The sequence below is a fragment of the Notolepis coatsorum genome, assembly GCF_963971535.1.
Source record: "Notolepis coatsorum genome assembly, chromosome: 10".
Taxonomy (NCBI): domain Eukaryota; kingdom Metazoa; phylum Chordata; class Actinopteri; order Aulopiformes; family Paralepididae; genus Notolepis; species Notolepis coatsorum.
The window spans coordinates 47342396-47366272 of record NC_140174.1 but is presented as its reverse complement, the minus strand read 5'-3'; the positions used below and the strand labels follow the sequence as shown (position 1 = coordinate 47366272).

The window sequence follows — 23877 nt, the reverse complement described above, 5'->3', positions numbered from 1 at the left end:
AAGTGCGGCCGCAGGATTAATAACATTAACGTTAGTTTGGCCAGAGAAACAAATATACTAATTAAAATAGTTGGACCTGCAAGATTTGTACTTTGTAGGTCTGCATTTTAAATGTAAGGAGTAAAAAGTATGTTTTTTTTCTCTGAAATGTAATTGAGTAAAAGTACAAATATACAAACCTGATAATACTCGAGTAAAGTACAAATCTCCAAAAAAACAGTACTTAAGTATTGTAACAAAGTACAATTACTCAAGTACTTTACACCCCTGCCATTAAGTAATCTACAATGAAGACAAGATTTTACCACCATTATATATAATGGGAAACTAGGCCTTTATTACCACATCATTTTCCATAACTTAAAAGATGTTGTATACATATCAACCAGATTTTAACCCCATATCACCCAGCCATATGTGCATCGGGAGCATGTCTATGTTCCCCGGGTCGCGTGTATGCTTTCTACAACACAGTTGGGCGATTGCGATTCTGGTCATGTGACATGTGCGCCCAATAGCGTGACGAGCTGTGTCTTTGCCCATTTCCACGTCGAACAGCCTGCAAAGCACCTGGCGTTCTATCGCCATGCTCTAAGACAAACTCTAACCTTAACCAACTTCGAACGAGCGCCTACGCTTAACCAGTGTAGATGTAGACACTTGCGGTCCCAGGATTGGGCGTACATGTCACATGACCAGAAATGACCTGGCCAATCAGATTCGCAAATCGCCCAACTGCGTTGTAGAAAGCATACAACTACAAGCCCCTGGGTCCTATGTTCCCAGATTGATTGATTGATTGATTGAACATTTTAGACCACCAGCCCTGATTCCAAACTCTAACCTTTAACCAACTTCGAAAGAGGGCCTAAGCTTAACCAGTTCGAAACAAGGCGGACATTAATAATTAATAAAATAATAACAATTAATACAATTTTCAATCAATCAATCGGGGAACATAGGACCCGGGGAACATAGGGATGATCCCTGTGCATAAATGTTTTTCCGACTTTGACGTTCGAACGCATCTAGGTCGAGGGTGGCGCGTTTCCCACTTCCGATTGACCAACTCCCGACTATAAACGAACGCAGCATAATCATGGAATTACAACAGTAAACAAAGTAGAAGTCATTTCCGATCAAGTTAAATAAAACAGGGAGCAACCCACATAGATATTATGGCAACCCATATTCACCTCGCCGCCATCTTTGTTTTTAACTGATGGCTCATTCACATTCATGTATTTCAAAACACGAACTACGACGTTGAAAAGATATCAGTTAATCGTGTACTTGTAATTCGAACAGTCTCTTGTTTTGAATATTTCGGTTGTTATCTCAAAGCCATGATAGGGGGAAGGACTCTCCACCAAATATCGCGCCCACAATACGTGATGTAGCAGCTAGAATTGGTCGATGAAGTTACGGGGTTAGCTAACGTTACACATCCCTTTCTTGACTACGTTGAAGTTGTGTTGCTCACCTTTTAAACTTGAAATATCTCCTTCCATCTTGTGTATGTTATATTGCCGATATATTCATAGTGCGTAACATTAATTTTGCGAACAACTTGTTCAACAAGTTAATATTGCTTCTGTCAGAAACCTCTTGACTTGTTCCGCCTTCTTGTTCGTCAGTTCAGTGTTGCGCTTAACGCTTCCCCTGAAACACAGTGGCTGTGGAGATCAGTTCCGCTTCCTGCGGCGTGTATATTTTCAGCGTTATTTTTAAACCTAGCCGCATTTTGCGGACACGCTCTCTGATTGGCCGACGTCTGTTTCTTTTTTTTTTGATCCACTTTTTCTCCCATTTTTCTATATTTTTCTCCCATCCCAATTTCGTATCATCCAATTCAACCCTCCCCTGTCACGGACGCTGTTTCTTGCCTCCCACAAGCCGGCTGCAATGTGGACTAAGTCATAGCACAAGTCCCCTCCAGTACTTGAGGGAACAGCAGTCGCATCTTTTCACCTGCGCAGCTCGATCTCTCAGTGGCGAGGAGTAACGCGTGGGAGGCTCACGCTGCCCCCGACACTTCCTGATTCTACTGCGCAGGCGCACCAACCGACCTGTAGGAGTCGCTGTCCACAACGCCCGATCCCCACCCATCAGTTTCCCACCCCCTAATACGGCCAATGTGTATTAGTACGGACGACCAGCTAAAGGCCGACGCCTGTTTCTACACTGGTTAAGCTTAGGCACTCTTTCGAAGTTGGTTAAGGTTAGAGTTTGTCTTAGAGCAGGGCGATAGAACACCTGCCCTGATTCCAAACTCTAACCTTAACCAACTTCGAAAGAGTCGCCTAAGCCTAACCAGTGATAAACTAGGCGTTAGGTAGTTTGCTGCTGTTAGACCCGGAAATGGGCAAAGACACATCACGCGATTGGGCAAACATGTCAGTGGCCAATCAGAGAGCGTCTCCGCAAAATGCGGCTAGGTTTTAAAATAACGCATATTTTCCCTAACGGACTTTCACTTCCGCGTTCGGGATGCGCGATCTGATTGGCCACTGACGTTTCTCTCAGCGCCAATAGCGTTACTCCTAACAGTCAGTGGCCAATCAGATCGCGCATCCCGAACACGGAAGTGAATATCTGTTAGGGAAAATATACACGCACGCGCGGAGATTCCAATCCACAACTCCCACCATAAACGAATACAGCATATTGCCGCATTCGTCGGAGGTCGGATATTCCAACTTCCACCGCTCAACTGGGGAGTGGGGGTTGAGAAACCCGCGTTTGTGACTAGGAACTCTGAACTCACAGCCGTTTATTCGATTTTTACGAATTGGAAGTCAGAATGTCCTACCTCGAGTTATAATCTAATAAAATTTTTGCATGTGTCGATTAAGATGTAGTATTCATCCCAGCCGGAGATAGGCAGCAATGCGCCAAATGTCCCTGAATCTGCCTAAAAAACTCAAGTAGAAGAAGAAGGGTACACGCCATGGAGGAAGAAGACTCGACGGAGCATTGGAAGTGGAACAAGTACCAGCTTTAGTATCAGACTAGCTTTATTTAATTGAATTGATACCATACTTTATACTTTTCTTAGAATTCGTATCCACCCTGCTCGCAAGGCGTAATCTATAACGGCAGTGTAAATAGTAGCTACATTGAATACACAAGATGGACGGATATATTTCGGGGTTAAACGGTGAGCAAGAGCATCCTGATAACGACTTTACTCCTGAATCTCAGGTGTGTTAACTTAAAGTAAGACTTTTCCGGAATAGGCAAAAACAATGTAATGACACTTCCTTAGAAATAACAAGGAGATTCAACAACATAAACATTCTGAATGGATCCACGTTTATTTCATGTTGCAGTGTGCAATAGAGGCCTTGCACGGAATGTTTGTGTAGTTATCTTTCTTCCAGTATGGCTGCCTGTATCCATTGATAACCACTTAAAAAAGTAAATGCTTAATTTCTGTGCAGTGGTAGAGTAGGTAAAACACTGGAAAAGTATGGTATTACTGTTCTACTTGTTCACAGGATCCAGTAACAAGCCACCAAATTATGTTTTTGTTGATATATTTGTCATGTATCAGATGGGGTACTTCACAAAAACAACTGATTATTGGTATTTTGCATACAGCCTCTTACATATTCCCAGTCTTTGTTGCAGCTAAATAGCTAATTTGATGATTTCGAAGTCGGCCTCATGTGACATGCAAGGACATTGTAATTGTTCAGTATAGAGTGTAGTCATCACTAGCTTACATTAGCTTAGCTTTGAGTGGCTCTCTGGGAAAAGTAGACAATTGATTATTGATTGATTGATTGATTGAAAACTTTATTAACAGATTGTAGAATGGGTACAGTACAGTACAGCTCAATACATACAATTGTTAAGGGGATGCAGACCAGAGAGACTTTCGTCTTGTTTACATCAGGGTCCCCCATTTTCAATTCATCGTAACATATATGACATACATGACATGACATACAGATAGACAGTACACAATGCAAACAATGTTGATACAATCTAGTCTCTTCACTGTAGATAATATTTAAAGGGGACACATTTGTATCTTTCCAACAATTTGATACGACTTTCTCAAATAAACTAGTCAAATAAAATTTTAGGGGGCGGTCAGGTGGCGTAGCGGAGATTACGCTCGTCACCAATGCAAGAGGCTGCGGTCTCGACTCCCGGAGTTAGCATTGCCTCTGGCTTGGGCTGATCGCTATACTAACCCGTTTGGCTGGGTTAGGGGGAGGGAAGTCACGGGGTGGGGATCTGGCGTTGTGGACAGCGGTCGGGTCTGGGCGCTTGCTCAGCGGAGGCAGGACTTGATGAAGGCAGCGTGACCTCCCACGCGTTACACTTCACCAATGAGAGTTCTCGCTGCCAGGTGAAAAAAGAGGCACTGGCTGTCGCCGCGCGTATCGGAGGAAGCGTGCGGATAGGCCTGCCGCGATAAGCAATAAATCGATTAATTGCCGCGATAATTAAAATGAATGCAATGATTTTGACGGGCGCGATTAATTGCTACTGTATTTGCGCGTTTGTTTGAGGCGGAACCAGTGCCCCTTCTCAGTCACTGTCCGTGTTGGGAGGCGGGCCGCTGGCTTTACTACAGAGCACAGCACAGGAGCTCCGTGGGGCTAACGTTACCCCTCATTGTGTCTATTCTACTAGCATTAACGTTACTCATACAAACAATCAATAGCGAGTTATATTGATCACGCTATGTACGATAGCCATGCTAAAACGCTAGCACAACATTAGCACCTAACCTAACAACAAGCCTTAACAAGTCAGCGATCTTTTTGCGAGACTAAACTCTCCGCTCGGTGGCAAATTGTGTTGATGTCGGTTTTGTTTAATCAATAAATGAGGCAGAATACACAGTGACTGTATCCTTTGTTTATTGCACTTGTGCCTGCTGCAAACATAATGATTATGAAATCCTATGCGGCGTTCTGTTTTGGTTCAGACTCCCTCAGACTATCCAACGAGTGACTCGTCTCTATTCTGACCAATCAGTGGTCTGCAGTGTTTCACGTGACTTTTCTGGTACCACTTCTACCAATAAGATGCATGCATCTCACTCGCTTGGAACCACGACAGAGCAGGGACTAAAAAAGTACCTGATAATTACAACAATACTTCCGGTCCGGTCGGTGGGCTTCAAAATAAAAGTCTAAAACACCGGAAAAGACGGAGCGGTGGGCTTCAAAATAAAAGTTTGGGGAAATAAATTTCTCCAAAAAAAAATTCTCTAACCGGTCGCAATAATATCGCTTATCGCGATATTTTCGGGGGCAATTAATCGCCCAGCAAAATGTGTTATCGTGGCAGGCCTACGTGCGGAGGACTTCAGGTTTCCCTTGTACTGACCAGTTGGAGAACATGCGCACAACAAACCGGTAGGGGAGGGGGGGAATTGGCACAACGACTAAATTGGGATGGGAGAAAACAGAGGGGATTAAAAAAAAAAAAGACAAAGTTGCGACAGATCTTTTTCTCCTGGCTCCAAAAAGCACAGCTAATTGATTAATTAAAGCTAATGTATTGCTTGTGTCCCCCTTGCAACATCACAATGAGTAATAATTCTGCATAGCTTTAAACTTGTCAATCTGAAGACTTCAAACTCTGGCCAAACAGCATTGAGTATTTGAGTACCTATGTAATTTCCCCCCACCACCTAAATAACATTAGACTGTCCATACAATCCATACAAAGTCAATTTAACACATTTTCCTATTTATCCCTTAGAGTGTCCTCCTCTTCCTCTCTCCTGCCTGCGCCTCCTAGTCCCACCGCTTCGGTTGGTTTCAGCGGCGATCTGGCAGACTGTCCAGCAGACGGTTGTGGCTGATTATGGGATGCTTGAGGAGTTTGTTTCCATGGTGACAGAGATTGTCCCTGAGCTGCTGACAAGGAGACAGCAGGCGGAACTAATTTTGGGCCTCAGAGCACGGGTGAGGAAGTGTCTCAGCAAGCAACTATGCCATTGCTATTAGTAGAAGTGAACTGCACACAATAATTCCATATTTTGTCTATCCTTGTGGTGTTTGTTTTCAAAAGTAAGGAGGAGGTAGTAAATGTTTCCTGCTACCACGGTTAACACTTTCTCCGCCAATAACATCATACAACGGGTTTCAAGTTCATGCAAATTCTGCCAGATCACGGCGTACGACGTTATTCTGATCATATTTCATATTTTCGCCATGGTATTCATATTTCACTCACGGAGCCTTGGCTGATGCTGTGGAACTCAGCACAACTCTGCAACGCTTCAATACTGCCACCTGGTGGATGATCGGCGAGTTGCCAAACCGGATATGCCCGTTGGAGCTCGGTGCGTCTCCCAAATCCGTCCGGCCACTCGTATATCGTCGCGGGACTCAAGACACACACCGTGGATATGGATCGTTGCCATAACTCGATAATTCACATGATTTGAGCGTGTATTAGTATTATACAAACCGGAAATGGATCGCCTCGATCCCCATCACATAACTGGGATCTGTTTGCTCCAGTATCATCGCCCAACGGTAAGAGTAGGCTGCCGTGAGTTTCAGCGTTTTTGTTTATTATTATCGATGCAAACTGCTCTGATCTATATATCACCCATACTACATAAATCATTTAACGACTATCACAGAATTATAAACTACCCCCCCCCCCCCCCCCCTCCGTTCACCCGCGCATGATCAGTCATAACGTTTAGGACCATGTACAGTTGAAATTTTTAATATAGCGTGTATCTGCAACAAATGGCATTGTATATATGCATTTATGCCTATATCTCACGTTCTAGGATTTTACTGCAGAAAACGATAAAAACATATTTATATTCTAGACGGTATTTTTGTATGAATGTGTGACTGTGAATGAAAAAGTAAAACGTTCCTACATCCTGAACGATAGATAATCGATGTTGAATGGGCCATAGTAATGTCAATTTAGCAATACAATTTAAAAAGTTATAGCCCTGCAAAGAAGGTAAACATCTCCATAGGCTTAGACTGGTGGCAGTGATCAAACATTGATGGATATAAGCGTGGCAGAGAAAGTGTTAAAGGAACACGCCAACATTATGGGAAAAGGCTTACTGTCTTCTAGAGCAGTGGTTCCCAACCTTTTTCCCCCCAGGGACCCCCAAACATCTCTGATGAAATTCGCGGACCCCCTCCTAATAAGATGCCATAAAATACTTTTTTTCATTTTAATAACAAACTGCTTATACACAGGCATATGCATCACAATTAGACCCACTATGCTTCTTTGACTTGTGCCTTCAATCAACAAATCTCATCTTGCACCATATGCATTTCAAAATGTTTGGCCAATATTCAAATGCTGTATTCATCCTCTCAAATCAGGCCCTAATGGTGAACGGTTTGCATTTATGGAACAAATCAATGCAACAAATTAAACTAAATATGAGACAGGAAATTCCAATCAGTAGCAGAGAGAATCTGTCCTAGCTGGGTTTAATACCTTTTTTTGTCATTTTAATAACAAACTGCTTATACACAGGCATATGCATCACAATTAGACCCACTATGCTTCTTTAATTTGTGCCTTCAATCAACAAATCTCATCTTGCACCATATGCATTTCAAAATGTTTGGCCAATATTCAAATCCTGTATTCATCCTCTCAAATCAGGCCCTAATGGTGAACGGTTTGCATTTATGTTGAATGAAGTAAGAATCCACTGCAGTAAAAATATCCTCACCTCGAGTGGTGGTAGTAAGGTTGACTGACATGAGAATGTCCTGCTTCAGATCCTCATTTTCAATATATTGCACATAAACGATGAGCACAGCCTCATCTGCGACAGTTGTAGTTTCATCAAGTTGTATGGCAAATGGACCCTTTCTAAGCTTTTCTGACAGCTGCTGCTCGCAATCACTTGACATCTTATCAATTCGGTCTTTCACTACATTGTTCGAGAGTGGTACTGATTTTAGTTTATCCACCACCTGTGGGCCGCACAGTTTCTAAACCATTTTGATGCAGGCTGGTTTGATGAGCTGCTCGCCAATATTGTGCGGTTTCTTTGCTTTTGCAATTAAAAGCGAACACTCAAAGGAGGCTTCGGTAGCCTTCTGTAAATCACTGCCACCCCTGCTCCACGCTACTCTAACATCAACAGGCTTGTTCGCCTTGAGAGACTGTTCTTTCCTCCGAAAAAAGTCTGGATCCTTCCCAACGGTTTCTGGGTGCTAAGACGCCTGATGTCTCTTCAGCTTGCTGGGCTTCAGGCTCGAGTTTGCCAACTTTTCTCCACAAATCACACACTCAGGTCGTTTGTCTGGTCCCTCAGTGAAGCCCATGGTGATGTAATTTTCGCGATTGCTGTAGGTCCTAACTTTTTTTGCAGATGAGCTGCCGTCATCTCCTTTTCGTTTGTCACACATTTTCGCTTCTGGCGGCTGACTGCAGACGAGCCGAGAAAGTTAACTAGCGTGCTAGGCTAGCTACAGAAAGTGATACAGTCAACTGATTCGCGTTTTAGCGGCTACCCGGTAGCCTACTGTTAACGTTCAAAAATCATGTCTAGATGTTTATTTATTTATCTTTATTTTTTATTGTAGTGGAGAGACTATTCATGCTTCTGATGATAAAAAAAAAATTAAAAAAAAAAAAAAAAAAAAAAAAAAAAAAAGACCTCAAATCATCTGTGGTCTGGCGGACCCCCTGCGCCCCCTGGCGGACCCCAGGGGGTCCGCGGACCCCAGGTTGGGAATCACTGTTCTAGAGCCATATGAAATCCGTTTTATTATTTTCCAAATTCCATTTTATTTTTTACCGAATTCCGTTTTTTCCGTTTTAATATTTCAGAATTCTGTATTTAGCTTTTTATGCTCATTTTACCACCAGAAATAGTGTCTAATAAGTGGGAATGAATAAATGTCCACAATTGAATAAGATATAACAGTCCATTTAATGTTTTTAAGTGCTGCAACTCAGAAATAGTTAAATTCTACACTATTTTTCAAATAATAGTGACAAAATAAAAATGCATACAAAATAAAAATACACATTTCAAGTGTAAACAATAGATACAGCTACTACTGACATTATCACAATGACAATGTCAGTAGCCTAGCTATATCTATTATATTGTGAGGAAATATAGTAATGCATAATTTAGGCACCTTTAGTTTATTTCCTTTATAAAGGACAGTGTGTAATGACAATCGTTTGCATTAAACAGGTGGATGGGTGCATTAGATTTAGCTAGAAGCTATCATTTCCATCTATAGTCATGTACTGTAACGTTGCATAGCTATTTAAGTTTATTTAGTTTATGAAGGACAGTGTGTAATGACAATCGTTTGCATTAAACAAATAGATGGGTGCACTAGATTTAGCAAGAAGAAGCTATCATTTCAAGTTCAAGTTTCTTTAATAGTTGTCATACAGAAGTACAGAATACTTTTATACAAAATGCTTCTTACTGTTGCGCTCCAGAGACTGTGCCAGACAAGATAAGTATGAAATAAAATAACATAGTATAGCATGTAAGTTAGAAGTAAAAAAAAAAATGAGGTCACAGTGTTCAGTATAGACATTATGTACAATGTTCGATGCAGAATAGACGTAACTGAGTTACCATATAATATACAATACTGTGCAGTGTACTAATATACAATACTATATAGTGCAAGGCAGAAATGGGATGAGGTGCAATTTAGGTACAATTTACAGTAGGTGTACGAGTTGTAGTGCAAATCCTTTATCAATAAATATAAAGTGTGTTTGTGTGATCTAAAGTGTGGAGAGTGGGTGCTGCAGTGTGTTGTTTGTTTAAGTGAGTGTGTGGGTGTGTGTGCTGTGTGTATTTGATGGTTGTTGCATAGTGTTTATTGTTCGTTTAGCAGCCTGATGGCCTGGGGATAGAAGCTTCTTCTGAGTCTTTCCGTGCTCGCCTTAAGACTCCGGTATCGCTTGCCTGACCGCAGCAGTTCAAAGAGGCAGTTGTTCGGGTGGCTCGAGTCCTTAATAATTCTCTTAGCCTTCCCCTTGCACCGCTTGTTGTAAATGTTCTGGAGGGTGGGAAGCCCCCCTCCAATTGTGCGTTCGGCTGAACGTGTCACTCTTTGTAGTCTGCTACGGTCTTGTGCAGTGCTATTCCCAAACCAGGAGGTGATGTTGCCAGTCAGGATGCTCTCTATTGTACATGAGTAGAAGTTCCTAAGGATCTTCTGACTGACTTTGAACTTCCTTAGGCGCCTGAGGAAGTAGAGGCGTTGTCGTGCCTTCTTCACAACACTGTCAATGTGTGTGGTCCATGTCAAATCCTCGGATATGTGGGCTCCGAGGTACTTGAAACTGTTCACTCTCTCAACCGGTGCCCCGTCGATGCTGAGGGGGCTGTAGTCCTTGACCCCCGACCTCCCGACCATTTCCATCTATAGTCCTATGTACTGTAACGTTACATAGCTATTTAATCACAATAGTGTCGCACGTGTTTTTGCGGGTCCAGTCCGCGGTACGTTGACAGAATTTGCAAAACACCTTATCGCCGGAGGCATAAAAGTCATTAGGATACTGCTCTGCTCTGAATTTAGGGCTTATTGTGGAATTTCTTAGCTTCTTGACGACATTAACACTTTGAGTGCCACGGGGTCCGGTGCCCCGGAAGCGTGTAGTCTTTTACCAACAAACTTGAATTTTTCCGCGATCTGATTGGCCACTGACGTTTCTGGTCATGTGACATCAGCGCAGATCGCGTGACTCCTGTTTCTATCACTGGTTAAGCTTAGGCACTCTTTCGAAGTTGGTTAAGGTTAGAGTTTGTCTTAGAGCAGGGCGATAGAACACCAGCCCTGATTCCAAACTCTAACCTTAACCAACTTCGAAAGAGTCGCCTAAGCTTAACCAGTGATAGAACTAGGCGTTAGGTAGTTTGCAGGCTGTTAGAGGCGGAAATAGGCGCAGAAACAGGCGTCACGCGATTGGCGCAGATGTCACATGACCAGAAACGTCAGTGGCCAATCAGATCGCGGGAAAATGCAAGTTTGTTGGTAAAAAAACTAGACGCGCCCCGGAACCCCGTTGCATGCCACCACCCACTTCAATGACAGAGCTCTCATATTTGCGAACGCATAAACTATATCTTAAATTATGGCGGTGTCTAATATGGCCGTTGCTTATCAATGACTTGTTTGCAGTCAACATTGTCGAAACGTATTGTTTTTTAATCGGTTCATTTCTGTTTTATACCATTTTGAAAAACGCTTGTTTTATGAAAGTTCCAAAAGAAAATAAAGATTCTGTGATAAACGCCCTTTACTGGAATACACAAAACACGTTGTCATTTTTCGGCCTATTTATGAATCGTTTTCAAATAAACGTCGATTATCGATAGTATGTGTACTTATGCACGCTATAGAAGCGGGCTGAAAAATCGATTACCAGTATCTTATTTCCTGATCGCGCACACACATATGGCACACGCTGATATATAGGTGAAAATAGCTCTGATTATCCCAAGACTGGTAAAATAGATTCCTTACCTCAGATCAGATGTTCTCCAAAAAGATTATTCCAATTCCTGATCGCCATTCCAAATATCGATCGCGTTTATTGATCCAACGCTGGGTACTGGAAACACACATTTTCCGCTGTTCTGGTGGTGGGCGATGACTTCGATCGTCTCCGGTTACATGTCTGACAAGTAAAATGTGGAAGCAGGACTTTTTTTTCTCCATGCGTTTCATTCAATCTAATCCAAAGGGGTGCAGTACCATCCGGAGAGACGATAGTTCGAGTTCAGACAGATCCCCACTGGTAACGTGAGGCTAGATTGATGAAAAATGAATGGAAATCGATAATAATAAAAAAAAAACAATGTCTCTCGTCGTTGGCACTGAACGGTTGGCACTCAAAGTGTTAACACTGAAGCAGCGAGACGGCAGACGCTTGGACACCGCTGTGTTGTGTGTAACACGCAGTGGTCCCCGCCTCCCCGGTCATGTTTGCTTTGCAACAAACGTTCCACCCAAAAACGGAATTTCAGTCCAGATTAGGCCAAATTCTGCAATATTCCACGTTTTGCAGTTGATTCCATTTTTATTGGTTGATTTCATATGGCTCTACTGTCTTCTCCAGAGTCAGATAAGAAGATAGACACCAATTTACTCTGTTTATAGAAAGCTATCTGGCTGCAAACTAACCTAGCTTACCACAAATTAATGGAAGCAGATACAGATCACTAGCCTACCTTAAAACTCAGGGAGAGGTGTTTTTGGCCAACAGCTAGGCTAGCTGGTCCGTATCCGCTTCCATTAAATTGTGCTAAGCTAGGCTAGCTTGCAGCCGGATAGCTTTCTACTAAACACAAAGAGGAAATTGGTATCTACTTCTCCAGTCTGACTCTGGAGAAGACGGTGAGTGCTTTTCCCATAATGTTGCCGTGTTCCTTTAAGTAAGACCTTTGTGTTCTGGTTTTAGCTGATCCTGGAGTTGTGTCGTTCTGATGCGGCCGCTGACCTCCAGATTATTCAGCCGCACCTTGACAGAATGAAGCTCCTCTCAGCAGTATGGGGGATGGAGGTGAGAAACACAGTGAGAACATGAAAAACAAGACTTTATGAATATAAACATGACAGTTAGGTTTATTTCTCTGTTGTAAGGAAGTTGTATATTTCAAGCTATTTATTTATTTTGTTTAAGCACAATGCTGTAGATGTGGAACCGTCCAACTCCAACTTGATTCGTCTCGTTCAAACTCTGCTGAAAGGTCTTGAAGAGAGAGAGCACTTCTTCGAGGTCGGTACCGATGTGCGGGTGTGACTTTGTTGCACTTTCTCTTCTAGTTTTCAATAATCCCAGTAATTATATTTATTTCAATTGGTTTACCATCCGTTTTACCGTCCTTCAGAATGTTTTCCCAGAAGAACTCTGTCCCACGTGTGATGAGGCACTGGAGACCTTGATGTGGCAGTTTCTCTCCAGACTTGAAAAACGTCTACCTCTTCAAACCCTCCAACAGGTTTGTTTTCAGTAAACAAAACATGCTAGTTTTGTCAATCATTTTAAATACGGTTCAAAGAATATTTTATCTGTGATTTGCATTCTTCTTTCTGCCTTCTCACCTCAGGTCGCCTCCTTGCTCGGTGGTGCCCCCTCTGTTCTGGAGGAGTGCATAGAGTCTGTTTCCCACCCCAAGGAGCTGAAGATCCTGCTGGAGTATCAAAAAGACCTCGGTCAGCTGGAGCAGGATGGTAAGCCTCTTAACACATTGACCGCCACAGCAGGGGGCGCTAATACCACATTCATTGCCAGGTCTTTATTCAATGGATATAGTTTTAGACTGTGACATTTGCGAGTGCTTGTTAAAATATATCTTATATTATATCTATGGGTCTAATAACGCCGTCGGGTCTCAGTGAGCTGCTTCTAGTCAACATTGCAGAGACAGATTGTTTTTTCATTCTTACATTTCCGTTTTATACCGTTTTGAATAGAGTATGGTTTGGGTGTTTTGCAGTCATTCCAGGAAAAGGCGAGAAAAATGCATTTGACTGTAATCCAGTCATCACGTTGTAATTTTTCGGCTGATTATCTAATCATCCTGAAATCAACGCTAGATTATCACTGTCTCCTCGTCCATACATGAAATGACCGTCGTAGCGAGGCGCCCCCACCGCAGCCATAAGCACATACACCTACACACAGATCGCTTTAATCACGGTAGAAATAAATGTCAGATCAACGATCAAATTCATATATGATGTTCTTACCTTGTATCTGATGTAATGCAAAAGAGATAATCCAAATATCTTATCGCAATTCCAAATAATGCTTGTGGAGGTCCGCACCACACTACCGACGTTTCACAATGACGGGCGGGCGGAGTTACTGATGCCATCGTTGTATAGAACAGGCTCGCCTGAATATTTAAACCCCGCCCGCCCGGCTCAGATCTCCTCCTAAAAGACACAAGCCCATTTTCAATGAGATGCAATAGCTCCGCCTGGCAGTAGAGGGTGGTGTTGACCGTCTGCCAGCTCAGACAGGGTCTGAAGACTATACCAGAGGCTGCGGCTATGAATTATGAATAGATATAGCGAATAAACGATATAACAATCCCAAAAACTAGTAAAGTCGTTGTTGGCGGCCATTGTGTTAAGATTAGGCCTGCCACGATAACACATTTTGCTGGGCGATTAATTGCCCCCAAAAATATCGCAATAAGCGATATTATTGCGACCGGTTAGAGAATCTTTTTTGGAGGAATTTATTTCCCAAAAGTTCTCAATGTTCTTAAAAAAATTCACTAATATAATGATAATAGCATAATAATGCAAGGACACCGTTTCAAAGTGCAATAAACTTTATTTAACATTGGAAGACATTTTAAATATCCTAAATAAAAAAATTCTCAGTTTGATTGTTTATTATAAAACAAACTGAAACTGGAAACAAGCCCTCTGTCTGGCTTTTTGTGTCATCCTTTTAACATGTACATGTATTATTAATGTACCTTGCGCCGCGGTACCATGTACAAAATGTTAATAAAGTGAGGAAAAAACTGGAAACGTAATAAATAAAAAGGCAATAATCAAATAAACACAAATATACATTAGCTACTAACGTTAGATGCAGCTACTACAGGCAATCAACGATGAGGAGGAAGCGTCAAAGCCGTATATAATAGAATAGCCGTGGTGCGTAGGGCCACTACAGCGCAATTCGATAATACATTTATTCATGTTTAACTTGTCCCCGTGTCCAGTCCTTTGACTAGCCCCACCCGTTCATTGTAAACAATGATGCATGTAATTCTATTAACGTTATTCTGTGTTGTAGCTATGCTATACGTTGTATTTCATTTGTTAGCTATTTAGCTAATGTTGTTAGCATTGAATGAGCATCAACGAACGCTAGATCTTTAATCTTTATTTAGCAGTCCAGTTTCTCCGGGCAGTAGCGAGTAACTACTTGGGTCTAAAAATAGCTAATGTTACACTACAAATAATGCTACTTGGTTAAAAGTAGCAACACTATTGAGAAATGTAGTTAAGCTATGTGGCGTTGCCCCACGGACTCCCGTGCTGTGCTCTGTAGTAAGGCCCCCCACACGGAGAGTGACTGACGAGGGGTACTGGTTCCACCTCATTAAAACAAACGCGCAAATAGCAATTAATCGCGCCCGTCAAAATCATTGCATTCATTTTAATTATTGCGCCGATTAATCGATGTATTGCTTATCGCGGCAGGCCTAGTTAAGATGCTGGTAATATACGATAAATAATAAATTTGTTTTGCTTTGTGGTCACTTCAGATACATTTTTATTGTTTACCAAGATCATCTTATATTTTCAGATGGTTCCACTGATGGTGGCTGTATTATTTCAGCTCTGTCCCCCGCTGAACGACGGGTAGCGGTCAATGAAAAGACACAAGCAGAAGTACACACCGCCTGTAACACATTTGCAGTTGAATTGGGAACAGAGAAGGAATCTGCAAAATTACAAAATGCAAAACAAATGGAAATAAAGACAGTCGTGGATGTTACTAACAGAGAAACGGCCGTTGAAGAACCTCATGTAATTAGGATAATTCAGTCAGACAGAACAGTAACGACGTTGGATGGAGAAATTACGAGAAATGAAAGTGTTCAAACCCAAGCAGAAGATGAGTCTCAACTCACGCTGTCGGAATACAGGATCCTGATAAACAAACTAGACCTGCCCGTGAACACTAGGCCTGTGAGACGAAACAGAGGCCTGAAGATGAAAGCGATTATTTTGCAAGAAAAGAAAAGACACGCCTGCAAACCTAAGTCTACGTCGCAAGCAGCGGCCAATGAGTCTCGTGCCCAAGCTCAAGCATCACCATCCAGCAGCAAGTACACGTTCCCTTCGGTTACTGGAGACAAAGTGAGACCAACCAGTGGAGCTCTTCCCGAGGGATCCGACGACGAGGACTCGATATCAATCGGCTCGGACAAGGACCCTTCTTACATGGTTCCGATAGGTTATCCTTGCAAGGAGACTTCATCGTCCGGCTCAGATGAGGACCCTTGTGACAAGGATTTTCCGGCCGTCGGAAGGGCGCAGGGCGCTTCACACGCCAAGGCAACCGCTACGAAAAAGAAACGCTCCATAACACACAGAGGCTTGTGTTGTATTTGCAAGGAGCTTGTGAAATTAAACATGGCCGATCACATGAAAGTCCACTTTCCAATGGACGATTACACCTGTCCTCATTGCAACATGAAGTTTACATCCTGGCCGTCGATGAAGTCACATTTAACGAAAATGTGTTTGGGCCCAGAAGAGGCAGGGGGAGCCCAGGGTGTTTTCAAATGCGATGAATGTGACAAGACGTTTAGGCACAAATTATCACTGAATAAACACAAACGCACACATAACCAACTCTACTGCGAGGTGTGCAGGAAAGTGTTGCGAGACTCTGAAACATTAGCAAGGCACAAGGTGTCTCACAGGCCGTTTCAGTGTACTCTGTGTGAGGTGAGCTTCCGGCATTTTAAACCCTTGGCTAATCATTATGAATGTGTACATCGACTCGGAAGCCCGTTCCACTGTAACCATTGTCCGAAAAGTTTCTCAGAGTTCCGACATTTTATCAGACACGAATGGAGACATACAGGTCAACTACCTTTCCAGTGCTCTCAGTGCTCCAAGCGATTCAAAAGTGACTCAGATCTTGTTGTACATTTGAGAACACACACTGGAGAGAAAGTCTTCCTTTGCTGGAAGTGTGGGAAGGCAATGAGGTACAGGGTGTCACTGAAAAGGCACGTCAAAATATGTAAACAAAAGCAAATACAGAAGCCACATACCTGCTCCCAGTGTCAACTGTCTTTTAAATTGAAAGATTCCTTGCGAAACCATGAGCGGATAAAACATAAAGTGCCCACTAATGCCAGAATTAACTATCGCAGATGTTTTATTTGCAAGACGCAAGTATCTGGAAAAATCAAAGATCACATGAAAATCCACTTTCCAAGTGAGGTTTACACTTGTCCACAGTGCAACTCGACGTTTGCGCTCTTGGGAAGTTTGAAGTTGCATCTAAAAAGAACATGCTTTGATCAGCAGCAGGTGGGCCCAGATGAGGCAGAGGGAGCTCAGAGTCTTTTCAGATGTGACGAGTGTGACCAGGCGTTTAGGTACGAATTATCACTGAAGGAACACAAACGCACACATAACCAACTCTACTGTGAGGTGTGCAGGAAAGTGTTGCGAGATTCCGAGACCTTAGCGAGGCACAAGGCTTCTCACACAGCATTCCAATGTACTCTGTGTGACGAGAGCTTCCGTCATTACAAACACCTGGCGAAGCATTATGAAAATGTACATAAACTTACCAAACCGTTCAGTTGCAGCCATTGTCCTAAAAGTTTCACAAAGTTGAAACCGTTCATCAGGCACGAGTGGAAACATACAGGTTACCTGCCGTTCCAGTGCTCTCAGTGTCTGAAGAAATTCAAAGACGACCCAGAACTAGTTTCTCACCTGAGAGTACACACGCGCGAGAAGCCGTTCCTCTGTGCGGAGTGCGGTAAAGCGTTCTCCAGCAAGTCGAATCTGTCGAGGCACTTGAAAGCCATTCACAGTCGATCTCCAAATGAGAACAAGAGATATTCTTGCCCCCAGTGCGAGAAGACCTTTAAAGAGAAGGGCGCTCTGAATAAACACGAGAAGAGCAAGCATTTGAACCAACCCTATCGTTCTCGATGCTCAGACTGTGGGAAGCTGCTCTCTTCGTCGGCGATGGCCAGACACAGACTGATCCACACGGGGGAGAAACCTTTCAAGTGCGAAATGGCTGAATGTGAGAGGTCTTTTAGGTCGCTTACTGAAATGAAGAAACACATCATGCAGTGCCATACCGAAGAACGACCGTTTCCGTGCAACGTCTGTGGGAAGGGATTCGTGAGGTCCAATTTACTCAACGAACACATGCGAATACACACAGGAGAGAAGCCATATGTTTGTTCTTTATGTGGCAAAGCATTTTCACAGCTTTATAGCATGAAGAGGCACAAAAAGCTAATGCACACATTTGAGGCGGAGTAGATTCTCTTCCCAAGAATACCAAGCCTCGACTAAAGGCCCAATCACAGTCCAGAGATGAAACATACACAGACTCTGCTGGGGACTAAAATGATGCAATGGTGGCATATGTAGGCGCACACCACTAAATCTTTCTGTCTGCTGCATACCTAACATGCTGGCGTCATACAAAATCTGGCTCTGCGTACACGCTGATCAAGTGGATCAAAGGGCTGGTATGCCTAGACTATTAACCCTGTCACTGCCACACAGAGATAGAAGTGTGAGAGAAGGTTAACCCTTTACTATCACACAACCGACAGCGACCGTCTGTTGTGTGCAGGGAACAAAATAAGCACCCGCCAAACGCCAATGGCGTGTAGATTTCCTCTTTGGCTGGTAAATTACAGAGGCTACTCAGCCACTCTGGTGTGTAAAAAAAGAAATATTGGAAGCCATGAGCATATTAGAGTATTCTATCAAGGCTATACAGTGCGAGCATTTCACTCGCATTTGCCCCTAAAAATAGATTTGTGCAAACCGGAAAAATCATTTAGTAATCGTCTTGCGTAGTGGGCGTCTCAACTGCGCAATTGTCATTTCATAATAGACACAGAGCAGGGTGGACCAGCTTCTGTAACAACTTATCTCGAGTCACGCTGCTTCTATGTGCAACGAAAACTCTGCGAGCAGCGGTTCCAATTGTCTAACATGCTTTGCATCCTCGCCAGTCCTGTATACCTATGTCGCGCTAAAACATTAACTACTGTAATGTTATCTGCTAACTGAGTACTCTAACTAAGCTAACCTGCTAACACATTACCTTTCCTATCTGTATCAAAGTCAAAATGTTGGTATCGTTACAACATACAAAAGCAGCTTGACAACCGATATCCTTTGCGTCTAGTAGGCATGGGCCAATGTGTGATTTTGGTGGTATGTGCTATTTGCACAGATGTTTGTCCCTTAGTATGCACACGCACAGTATAATATGCATGTAATAAATAGTTTGTTAATAAACTCTGTTACTTGAAAAATGTTCACTGTGCTCCTAAATTTCTTTGTGTGCTCCTAATTTTTTATTCCCCCAGTGCTCCCTGGGGTAAATGTTAGCGTAGAGCCCTGTATATAGCAATAATACTTACTAGGGATGTCCCGATCGCCTTTTTTTATTTAATTTTTTTGCCTGATTTTCTATGCTTTTCTCCCCATCCCAATTTAGTCGTTATGCCAATTCCCCCCCTCCCCTGCCTGGTCGTTGTGCGCATGTTCCCCCTACTGGTCGGTACAAGGGAACCCTGAAGCCTACCACATGCTTCCTCCGACACATGCGGAGACAGCCAGCGACTCTCTTTTCACCTGGCAGCGAGGACTCTCATTGGTGAAGTTTAACGCGTGGGAGGTCACGCTGCCTTCACCACTTCCTGCCTTTTGCTGAGCAGGCGCCCAGACCTGACCTGTAGGCGTCGCTGTCCACAACGGCAGATTACCACCCACGACTTCCCTCCCGCTAACTCAGCCAAACGAGTTAGTATGACGATCGGCCCAAGCCGCAGGCAATGCTGACTCCGGGAGTCTAGACCGCAGCCTCTTGCATTGGTGAAGAGCGCAATCTCCGCTACGCCACCCGACAGCCCTCCCGATCCGATTTGAGTATCTGTCGATACAGATCTTTCACATTAGTAACCAATTTGACGCACTTGTCAGAAACTGGCGAAGCGAGACAAGCCCCTCTGTTCCCTTGAAATGGCCCCAGTCGAGCGAGGCGGCTCGCATTACATTTACCATACGAGAAATATGCAAAGTTTCAATCTGTTGCAGTGTTAGCACTTGGTTGGCTAGCGGCTAGCAGTGTTAGCACTCTGATGGCTAGCAGAGCCACTTAGCCAGTTAGCTCCCACTAGCAATCCTAGCACTAGTAGAATACCGCGATTCCACTCAGAAAAACAGTCAACAGGCGGCTAGGTGGTGCAGTGGGCAAGGCACTCACCACCAATGCTGGAGACGCTGGGTTCGAGCCCAGCTCTCCACATTGTTTTCAGTTTGGCTGGTCGTCCGTACTAATACAATTGGCAGTATTAGGGGGAGGGAAAACTGAGGGGTGGGGATCGGACGTTGTGGACAGCGACTCCTACAGGTCGGTTGGTGCGCCTGCGCAGTAGAATCAAGAAGCGATGGGGGCGGCGCCCCTCCAAAGCACAGACCCCTGACGCTGAAAGATCGCGCCGCGCAGGTGAAAAGATGCGACGGCTGCTACCTCGAGTATCGGAGGGGACTCGTGCTATGTATGGCTTCGTCCACATTGCAGCCGGCTTGTGGGAGGCAAGAAACAGCGTTGGGTTGAATTGGATGATACGAAATTGGGATGGGAGAAAAATAGAAAATGGGAGAAAAAGTGGATAAAAAAAAAAAAAGTCAACATTAGCGTTTTCACTTTCTTTGAGTTGACTGCGTCCTCCTGATGTACCACGTCGTGTGTATCCCTCCGTCTCGGTTCCACCTTGACGTTGAATCGATATCCCATGCGGGCACTCTATGCGTTCCATCCGTCCGTCCTTTGGCGGCGCGCGTCCGGTATAACGTTGAACGCACGCGAAACGTGTGCGTATTGGACTGGCTTCGGTTACAATTTTTAAATGCTTCCAAACTTCTGACATTTTGTCTAGCTGCTCAGGTGTTACGAGTTATCAGGTGGACCTGCCTGTGTTTTGGGAGCGACGGCCCACGTCACTGTCGTGCGATGGTGTAAATCAAAGGAAATGCATTTGTTTTGGCAAATTCTTCTGCTCTGTGTGACAATAAATAAATGAATGATATGTAATTTAAAACCAAAACTAAGGCCTCAGTATGAGTTTAAGACGTGAACATGGTCATGTTTGTTTTTTGTTTTTTTTTACTGACGATTTTTATAAAAAAAAATCCCCGATCCCGATTCTCTGAAAATCACGTGATCGGCGCCCATCCCTATCGGATCGGGACATCCCTAATAATTACACATGGCTATATACTAAAAAGCTATTTCAAATTTTTGGCTGGTAAAAAAATCTGCCTGGCTGGTAAGCCAAAAAGTTTATTTTGTTCCCTGGTTGTGTGATAGTAAAGGGTTAACCTTCTGTTGTGTGGCAGTGAAAGGGTTAACCGGCTGTTGTGTGGCAGTGAAAGGGTTAACCTGTGAATTGTTGCAGTGAAAGGGTTAACCGTTTTGGTAGTGCGGCAGTGAAAGGGTTAAAGGCAAAGGACTGTTCCAATGTTTGATCTCCTCTGACAGAAGACCCAGGTTTGAATTGCACAGACTATACCGTAATTCCTCTAATAGTAACCGGGTCTCAAATACAAGCCGGGTCTCTATTAATGGCCGGGTGCGCTCTTGAGCTAAGCAATTATAAGCCGGCCTCCTAATATACTGAGCTGCATACTGAGCTAGTTACTTGATTTCACTTTGAAAACGTTGAAATGACCAGTGACCACCTGTAATTGCACTGTTTACTATTTCATACAGTACTTGGTTTCAATAAATGAACCCAGTACATTTTACTGGGTTCAAACTGACACAAAATGTTGATTTATTCATTATGATCCGTTTGAAAATTTGAAATATAGGCCTCCCTCTTATACAGGCCTCCTCCTAATACAAGCCTGGTACCCGCTACAGTTGAAACAAATACAAGCCGGGGTTACTATTAGAGGAATTACGGTAGTTGCCTCTTCTTGGATTATAGCAAAAGTCAGGTGTGCTTGATCATGATATGCCAAACTAATGTTTTGTAAACTATGTACAATGTACATAAGCTAAGCACAGCCTTACCATAAGCCAGTCCACATGTTGAAACTTTTTTACTCATACCATAGAGAGAAAGGGGGGGGGGGGCACAAGTTCTGGATACAAGGTTTCACCTTGTCTGCTTGACCACAGAACTGGGATAAAGGGTGCTTGCCTCAAAGTCCAATATTTTCTAAGAATATATCTTGTATTTTGGTTTTAAACTGATATGTATTTCCTGTAAAACAGCCTTCCAAATGTTGGCTAAAGGGAGTATTTATATTTCCCCCTCCTGTACATTTTCCCCATTTCTGTTAATAAATTAGGTCAATTTAGTGGTTTTCTAGTCGTGTAGTCATGTAAATAAAGTTCCAATCTTGGAAAATATGAATGGCCTGAGATTTATTACATGCTTGGACCTCTTGGGTTTTTCAAAAGAGAATCTTGTTTGGGTAAGCCTGCTTCAGAATTCCATCTAGCGTTACAAATTGACCCATTCTTGGAATTTGAGTTGGATGACTGAAGTAGCCTAAATCATAGCCTCAATGCAGTAAACTACATGACAGACCAGTGGGAACAATTTGGTTTTCATAAACTGAAGGTATAGAAATACATGTTTTTGTCTATGCATGAATATTTATGGGGCAGTATTTTTAATTGTGAGGATAAACTGAGCCCAAACCCCATCCCATAATGGAATTCTGACACCCAGTACCCTTCAAATGCCAAGTAATGTCCAACATTTACATTTATTGACTCATGTTGAATGTTTCTGGTTTCATCTTTGGCAACTTCGCTTTTAACTTGCAGTCAATTGTTTTTTTTATGTGGCATTAATGCCGCGTTCACGTTACGTGGGAAGAAGCGGAAGAACCAGCTTCCGACTGGGAAAAACCATTCACGTCAGCCTCCTAGTGGTAATTCCTACTAGGACATATGGGATTTTTTTATAGACCCCGATATCTCCCACTTCGCGTCACGAATTGCGGAAGTATGGATGTGGGCGTTTCATCGAGTCAATGCGTGAATGCTTCCTAGTTGTAGCAACGAGATGTCCTCTGGTTCTTCCGATTCTTCCCACGTAACATGAATGCGGCATAAGAACAGGTTTCTTATTTACAATGTCGATCTGGTCCAAAAGGCCCCAAAAGGAATACAAAAAAAGAAAATATATATTAATAATAAAATAAAAACAGTTAAGAATCATACACAAACAAATAAACACATGCACAGCCCATGTACACAAAAATAAACGGGAGGGGGGGGGGCTGAGTGCGCATATGTATGCAAACAGATCTGTGTGTAGGTGCGAGCAGGGTTTGAGTTATCACCTGAGAGCTATGGGGGCCCCCTGAATTTTTTTCTTTACTCTTTTTTTTTCCTGAAATCGTGGCCGTTTTCGAAGTCATATTTAGAGGAATATCTCATTAGGATTAGAGTCTAATACTAATGAAACTGGCCCCCGTAAATTTCTAAACCCACACACCCACCCACCCCCTCCTAATGTACAGTTTCCTCCCCCTCATGTATATATATATATATATTTTTTTTATCCACTTTTTCTCCCATTTTCTATATTTTTCTCCCATCCCAATTTCGTATCATCCAATTCAACCCTCCCCTGTCACGAACGCTGTTTCTTGCCTCCCACAAGCCGGCTGCAATGTGGACTAAGTCATACATAGCACAAGTCCCCTCCGGTACTTGAGGTAACAGCAGTCGCATCTTTTCACCTGCGCAGCTCGATCTCTGTGTCGAGGAGTAACGCGTGGGAGGCTCACGCTGCCCCCGACACTTCCTGATTCTACTGCGCAGGCGCACCAACCGACCTGTAGGAGTCTCTGTCCACAACGCCCGATCCCCACCCATCAGTTTCCCACCCCCTAATACGGCCAATGTGTATTAGTATGAACGACCAGCTAAACTGAAAGCAATGTGGAGCGCTGGGCTCGAACAGGCGAGCCCAGCGTCTCGCATTCGTGGCGAGCGCCTTGCCCACTATGCCACGTAGCCGCCCCATATGTATATATTTTCTGTTAGGATCTCTGTTCTTGTATGTCACAAATGTAACAGTACTGTATATCTGTATGTCATAAATGTCATGATATATAT

The 23877-nt window shown here is 43.3% G+C and overlaps 2 protein-coding genes across 4 annotated transcripts in view; one reads left to right on the top strand and one right to left on the bottom strand.

Moving 5' to 3' along the window:
* Positions 1 to 1617, bottom strand: part of LOC311235071 (uncharacterized protein) — a 36783-nt gene extending 35166 nt beyond the window's left edge. For both annotated transcript variants that reach the window (XM_084322414.1, XM_084322415.1), the window contains exon 1: positions 1484 to 1617. In XM_084322414.1, the coding sequence (XP_084178540.1) occupies positions 1484 to 1511 (28 nt within the window). In that variant the 5' untranslated portion in view covers positions 1512 to 1617. The remainder of the gene's footprint in view (positions 1 to 1483) is intronic.
* A 1325-nt stretch (positions 1618 to 2942) lies between these two features.
* Positions 2943 to 19015, top strand: LOC311235741 (uncharacterized protein). 2 transcript variants are annotated; one of them, XM_084323208.1, is made up of 7 exons: positions 2943 to 3160; positions 5731 to 5936; positions 12430 to 12531; positions 12652 to 12747; positions 12860 to 12970; positions 13079 to 13202; positions 15307 to 19015. In XM_084323208.1, the coding sequence occupies exons 1-7, from the start codon at positions 3133 to 3135 to the stop codon at positions 18027 to 18029; spliced, it is 3390 nt and encodes a 1129-aa protein (XP_084179334.1). In that variant the 5' UTR covers positions 2943 to 3132; the 3' UTR covers positions 18030 to 19015. The 2 variants fall into 2 exon arrangements, with proteins under 2 accessions (XP_084179334.1, XP_084179335.1); XM_084323209.1 differs by lacking the exon at positions 5731 to 5936.
* The last annotated feature ends 4862 nt before the right edge of the window (positions 19016 to 23877 follow it).

Bases quoted from the DNA above. Each gene is read 5' to 3' on its own strand.
- LOC311235741 (XM_084323208.1), top strand. From the start codon at position 3,133: ATGGACGGATATATTTCGGGGTTAAACG. The intron at 12,971-13,078 runs GTTTGTTTTCAG...TTCTCACCTCAG, and splicing joins CTCTTCAAACCCTCCAACAG to GTCGCCTCCTTGCTCGGTGG. The intron at 13,203-15,306 runs GTAAGCCTCTTA...TTATATTTTCAG, and splicing joins CGGTCAGCTGGAGCAGGATG to ATGGTTCCACTGATGGTGGC.